This window comes from Suricata suricatta, chromosome 2 (assembly GCF_006229205.1).
Source record: "Suricata suricatta isolate VVHF042 chromosome 2, meerkat_22Aug2017_6uvM2_HiC, whole genome shotgun sequence".
NCBI classification, from domain to species: domain Eukaryota; kingdom Metazoa; phylum Chordata; class Mammalia; order Carnivora; family Herpestidae; genus Suricata; species Suricata suricatta.
This window is the reverse complement of record NC_043701.1, coordinates 6,283,875-6,289,874: the sequence shown is the minus strand read 5'-3', so window position 1 is coordinate 6,289,874 and position 6,000 is coordinate 6,283,875. Positions and strand designations below refer to the sequence as shown.

Below are 6,000 nucleotides of genomic sequence, written 5' to 3'. Positions count from 1 at the left end.
CGGACTCACCCCTGACTGCGGCCCGCGCAGTCCGGCCTGCAGCCCCCTCCACACCCCTGCGCCCGCTTTCCCCCGTGGCCTCGGAAACGGTCGGTTTACGGGATGTGACCTCTGGGAGAGGCGGATCCCCGTTCATCCGAGCATCCCCACCTGGCACAGAAGATGCGCTCGGTAAATGTTGGGTGCAAGAGTGGATAGATGATGGATGAATGCGTACCCGCGTGCAAACACACCCGCAGGCTGGCCACTGGCGGGTCCGGGCGCGGAATCCCTCCCTGCAGCTTCCTGGGGTGCTGGGCGGAGCAGGTGGGGGAGGCGACTCCAACGAGGCCGCCCCCGACTCCGTCCGGCTGCGGGCGCCGCGGCGCCCTCTGGGAAGAGTAGTTCGCGCCTGCGCCCGGCGGGCCGCCGAAGCCGGGGGTCTCAGGGCGGAAGCCCCGCCACGTCTCTTGGGGTGGGGGGCGCCGGGCGGCCGGGGACGAGCCTGGCCTCGCCTCTCGCCCACTGTCCGAGACCCCCCAGCCCCGCTTCCGTCCGCGCTGACCTCGGTCGCCGCGGTCGCCGAGGGTCCCGACACAGTCTGCGGGCGGAGAGCCGGCGCCGCGGGACGCGCCGGAAGCTGAGAGCCGAGGTTGAGTCCTGGGATGGCGCGCCAGGTACGGCGAACCCAGGAGGATAGAAGGACCCACGGACAACTCGGCCCGTCGGCTCCGCGCGGCGTGGTGCCGTCCGGCTGGGGGTGGGGGGGGGGGACGGACAAAGACCCCGGGACCCGCCAACTTTGGGGTCGGGCTGTGTTCGGCCAGGCGGGCCTGCAGCGCAGAATTTTCTGCCGAGAAGCCTCGCTCCTCGGCCGACCCCAACCCCTCCCCAGCCCTCGTCCCCCAGGACCCTGTACGTGGAGCCCGTCTCCACCTTTGGAAACTCGTTCCTTTGGCTTCGCATCGCCCTCCCTCGGCGTGGCTTCTTTTAGTTACTAGTTATCCTGACAGCTGTGAGCACGAAGGCCTCGGGAATGAGTAAATCTGATGCTTTTATTCTTGGTAGGACCCAGGACCTTTGGGGGAGGGGGCATGAAACAAGGTCCCAGGTTTTATCCAACCAGGTATGGTGTGTAGATTCGAGAGCTGGAGGAAGAGCCCCATCTGTCGTCGCCTGGGCAGTGTGGGCGAGTTGCGTGTGGGGCTGGGAAGGTGCCAGCAAAGCGTCATGATACCAGGGGAGAATTGTTGCACGTTCCTCCGGGTGAGCGCCGCAGTCAGTTCTGTAATTTTGGTTTGGCCCGTGAGGTTGGGCCAACCTCAACCAACTGTAGACTCCATAGTTTGGGGGGGGGGGGGTATTGAGATGGTGGCTGGGGCATTCTGTGGCCGAGCGGACCCTCCTGTACCAGACCCTCCCGTCATTAATGGCCCACAAGCTCTTGGGAGAAGCCAGGAAAAGGGAGTTGGGGGAGCAGAGGCCGCCTTCCTTGCAGCTCTGGCTGTGCGGTTAAGCAGCCGAAGGACCCTCTTGCTCAGATTATGTCCACTGGTCCTGTGCTAGGCCCTCATGCTGCAGTTTCCTCTTCTACAAAATGAGGGGTTTGAACCACTGGTTTTTCAGATCTGTTGGTCCAGGAAGGATGTGCCCTCACACCTTCTAGCTTCATGGAGAAGGTGGCTCGAGTGGCCTTGGGGAGCCGTAGATAACAGTCAGATGAGTAGTTACAGGGAAGGCCTCCTTTCTTCCTATCCAGTGTGTCTCCCAAATACCCAGGGAGGTGTGAACACAGCTCATAAGTGGGGAGCAGCAGGGCGCAGGGTCCAATCTGGGAACCCCAGCCCGAGGCACTCTGGGCGAATGGGTTTAGGGCCAGAAGGGCGGTGGAAAGATGGACTGGTCCTGTGGGGCAGAAGCTGTGGTTTTCATGCTGGGCAAGTGGCAGAATAGAAGGAATGTTTTAGGAGGACCAGCATGGCGGCAGTGGCCAGGAGGCTGCACAGTTACCGCAATCCCGGGTCAATCCAGAAAGCTTTTCTCCTGTTGGCTGAGGGAGGCCTGAGAACCGCCGAGGAGGTGAGCTAGGGCTCGTGGAGGACAGTGGGCCCAGGCTGCGAGCCCACAGCATGTTTCCTTCTTGTGAGGCAAGCGTCTGTGCCTTGCGTGTTTGCATCCCTTACACACACACTCCTCACTTTGCCTCCGCTTTTTCTGGGCAGAAGTTGGCCATTGCTCGAACCACTTACCTGGCCACAGTCAGTTCCCGTTTCCATTTTACGAGAACTTCGTCCTGAAGAATTTGTCTTGAGGCTGAGATGGTGAAAGGCCTGGAAACCATTTCTTCCAGATGCCTAAAAGAGTTGGGTATATTTAGCCAGGAGATAGAGAGGCACTGGAGGTCAGGAGTAGTGCGCGCGGAAGAGCTCATTCTGTATAGCCAGAGGGGCAGCTGGACGTCAGCCGACGGATTTGGCCGCTACAATACTAATCGTGACACTGAACTGCGTCCTGGCATTTGGTCCAGGCACTGCCTATATTAATTCATTTAATCTTCACCACATCCTAGGCTGTAGGTCATTATGATCCCGATTTTATAAATGAGTTCGCTGAGGCGCAAGTGGGTTAAGTAGCTTTGCAAGGTGCCGTAGCGAATGTGAAGCGCAGCCGGGCCGGGAATGCTGGCGGCCTCGCTCCTGAGGCCCAGCCCCAGCTCCCATCCTGCACCTTGTCTGTGTGTCCAGAACCTCTGAAGGGCCAGATTGGGCCGGCGATAAGACCAGCCACCGAGAATGTGGTGAGCCACCTGTTACCGAAGGCGTTCAAGTGGAAATTGAAGAGCCATCCTGTTGTGGGTGGAAATCGGCATTTCACGATCCCTGCTCCTTAAAGGTCCACAGTTACCCGTGATTTCTAGTTCACATACCCACTAAGCTGGAGAGCTGGCTCCTAGGAAGGAGGGCCGAACCTGTTTTCTCTTCCCCCACATGCTTTTCATTTCCAGCAGGGCTGGGCAGGACTCCAGCCTGTGACCGGACAGTCATGCTCCCCTGTGATTCTAAGCCGAGAATGTGTCAGAATCACGGGAGGTGTGAAAATGTAGATTTCTGGGCTTACTCCTGATTCAGTAAATCAAGGGAAATCAGCACTGATGATAAGCAAACGGAAGTAAATCATTTGAGCCTAAAAGCGCTTTTGTTTCTTCAGTCCTCATGTTATAAAAAGCTTCTGATGGGAGAAGTTGAGTTTACAGAGTATTTTTCCCTCGGTTTGTTAAACAGAGAATTTGTCTGCCGACACCTTGTGACAGACTAGCTCCCCAGGAGAACTGTCACTTGGCTGGGCTGAATCCTTACTCCCACATTCCCCGCTCCGGCCAGAGCAATGCCATTTGGACTCTGCCATTTAGCGGTGGCTACAGGGGCATTTATTTGTACTGAAGAGCCGTCAGGACAACCTTTATCGGGTAATAATAATTTTTAAAAATTAGAGAAGGTCAATCCTTGTTTTCTTAAGGTTTACCAATATCATTGGTGACAGTGACAACTAAGCCCAGCGAAAAGGACACCTAAGCGTTAGCTCAAAGGCCCCCCATCCGAGACTTGGCCCTGTGGTTGTCTGCCAACTTGGCACACAGCTTCCTGACTTGGCGCTTTGGAACCTTCGCCCCGCACGTGGGGTAACCGCGTCTGACCAACTTCCTGCGTTGATTTGTTTTGTTAATCAGTGAGAGATCGGAAGTGCTCCGAAACTGGAAAGATCACACTTCTGCCGATGCCTGGGTCCCTTGAGAACAGAGCCTGTGCTATACAACACATCTTGTATAGCATCCAGCAGGGTGCCTGTCACACGTGCGTGTTAAAGTTAGGGCTGACGCGGAGAGGCCGATGGAGCCGAGGCAGGCTGAGTGTCTGCTGTACCTGGTGCGCATGGGAGATAGTGTGCTTTGGGGAAACCTAGCCGACGCAGAGAACGATCTCCAGCCGTCGCCGGCAGGTAGGGAGATAGATGTTGGGGCTGGCTGCAGTTCCCATCATGGTCCGTGTTCCATAGGGAGGGAAAAGGGAGAGGGTCAGTTATCACCCCTGGTTGGGGAAACGGTGTTGTTAGAAAGTGGACCTTCCGTAGCTCATAGCTGGTAGCATCGTGCCCTTCCCTAGAGCTGACTTGGACCTGCTGAACAATGTGTTGAGCTACCAAAGGTGACGAAGACATGAGCCTTGAGACCAGCCCGGCTTGTCTCTCCTTACTGGCCTCCTAGGGGTATGTTTTGGGTGGAACCCTTCTTTTGCAGGTGTGCAGCCTCAGGTGGGTCCGTGCACCCAAACAGCTCGCTCACGTCTGCCCCCTGGCGTGGCCGCCTTCTCCAGGTGGCTAATCTTTCCCGGGCTTAGTTTGACTAGTTTCCAAGTTCTAGGGACGTCTTGTTTTGCTCTGACATATTGGCCAGAATGAGAGTTTAAGACAAATGTGTGCAGCTAGCCTAAAAGGGTGAAATAACGGAGCTCATGGCCCGTCCCTGCTCCCTCCCTACCCTTCCTCAGCTGTAGCACTGAGGGAACGGGGCAGTTAGTAGGGGCGCCCACCTGATTGAGTCTGGGATCCCCCTTTTTAATGCTGAAAACTCCCCCAAACCCTACACAGTTGTATCCTAAGCACAGTAGATTGTAGTCTTTGCAAGTATTTTAAAAGAAGTGTTTTCAGTGTTACTTTTAAATCTTTAAAAGTGTTTTTATTATTTACTTATTTTGAGAGAGAGAGCATGCGTAGGGGAGGGGCAGAGAAAGAGGGAGAGAGAATCCCAAGAGGGCTCCACGCTGTCAGTGCAGAACCCGATGTGGGGCTCGATCTCACAAAGTGTAAGATCATGACCTGAGCCAAAGTCAAGAATTGGACATTGAACGGACTGAGCCATTCATGCACCCTTTTCAGTATTACTTTTAAAGGACACGCACACAATCATCACAAAAGCATCTGTGTAAGATTAAACATAGTCATCAAAGAGTGCAAGCAGAAACGTGTGTTCAGTCAATAAGACAGTGTTTGTGCCCCTTCTGACACTGAGCATGTTAGGCCAAGTCTGAGGCTCTGGGTCTGCTGTGCAGATGAGAACTTTCTGGCTGCGGTGTCTCCCCGCTCCATCAGCCCTGGGGTTCCCCCGCCCAGGAGGGAGAGAGGGAGGAGGATGTAGCCAGGACCAGAGAGTATAGCAAGGCAGTGGGCTGTGGACTCTGGGAAGGAAGGGAGTGTCCTGAGCAGTGGGGTTTCTAAGCCGAACAAGGCGGGGCCATCCTCTGAGCCCTTGTGTGCTCGTGTCTGGTCAGGAAGTATAATGGACCCTGTATCGGGGTCCCCAGGACCACTCCAAAGTCAGTGGTTCACTAGGAGGACTCCCAGGACTCAGCACGGAGTCGTATCTGCACCTGTGATTCATTACAGTGAGAGGACACAGCAAAATCAAAGGGCGAAGGCACAGGGGACAAAATCCGGAGGAAACCAGAGTGGGCTTCGCGTCTTCTCCCGGAGGAGTCACTCGGGATGTACTTAATTCTTCCAGCTGAGTCATGACAACAGGTGTGACATGTCTATCGGGGGCGCCTGGCTGGCTCAGTGAGTAGAGCGAGTGACTCTTAATCTTCGGGTTGTGAGTTCAAGCCCCATGTTGGGCATGGAACCTACTTCAAAAAAAAAAAAAAGAAGAAAGAAAGAAGAAATCTGGTCTATGAGGAAGGCACAGGGTTTTCACTGGGGCCTGGCACGTAGGCACTCCCACCTGGCGTAGGCCAAGATCCCAGAGCCCCGGAATGAAGGTAAATGTTCAGCATAAACCACACTGTGCAAGTAGTCTGGGCCCAGTGAACCACCCCTCTGAAATCCAAGTTCCCCAGCACTGGCCAGGGCCACGGCGGCCTCAGGCCTGCTCTGCTAGCTGTTATGCGCAGACCCTACCATTGGCCGCATTGTATATGTCCAGAAGCCAGGAGGAGATGGGGATGGCTCTTGGAAAGATGTTTTTGAGGA

The 6,000-nt window shown here is 55.6% G+C and overlaps 1 protein-coding gene across 10 annotated transcripts in view; it reads left to right on the top strand.

Moving 5' to 3' along the window:
- Positions 1–404: 404 nt before the first annotated feature.
- Positions 405–6,000, top strand: part of KRBA1 (KRAB-A domain containing 1) — a 24,464-nt gene continuing 18,868 nt past the window's right edge. For 9 of the 10 annotated variants that reach the window (XM_029921807.1, XM_029921760.1, XM_029921778.1 and 6 more), the window contains exon 1: positions 405–656. In XM_029921807.1, coding sequence (XP_029777667.1) covers positions 645–656 — 12 coding nt within the window. In that variant the 5' untranslated portion in view covers positions 405–644. Of the gene's footprint in view, positions 657–4,805; positions 5,554–6,000 lie in introns of those variants that run through there. The other variant, XM_029921787.1, reaches the window with a different exon arrangement.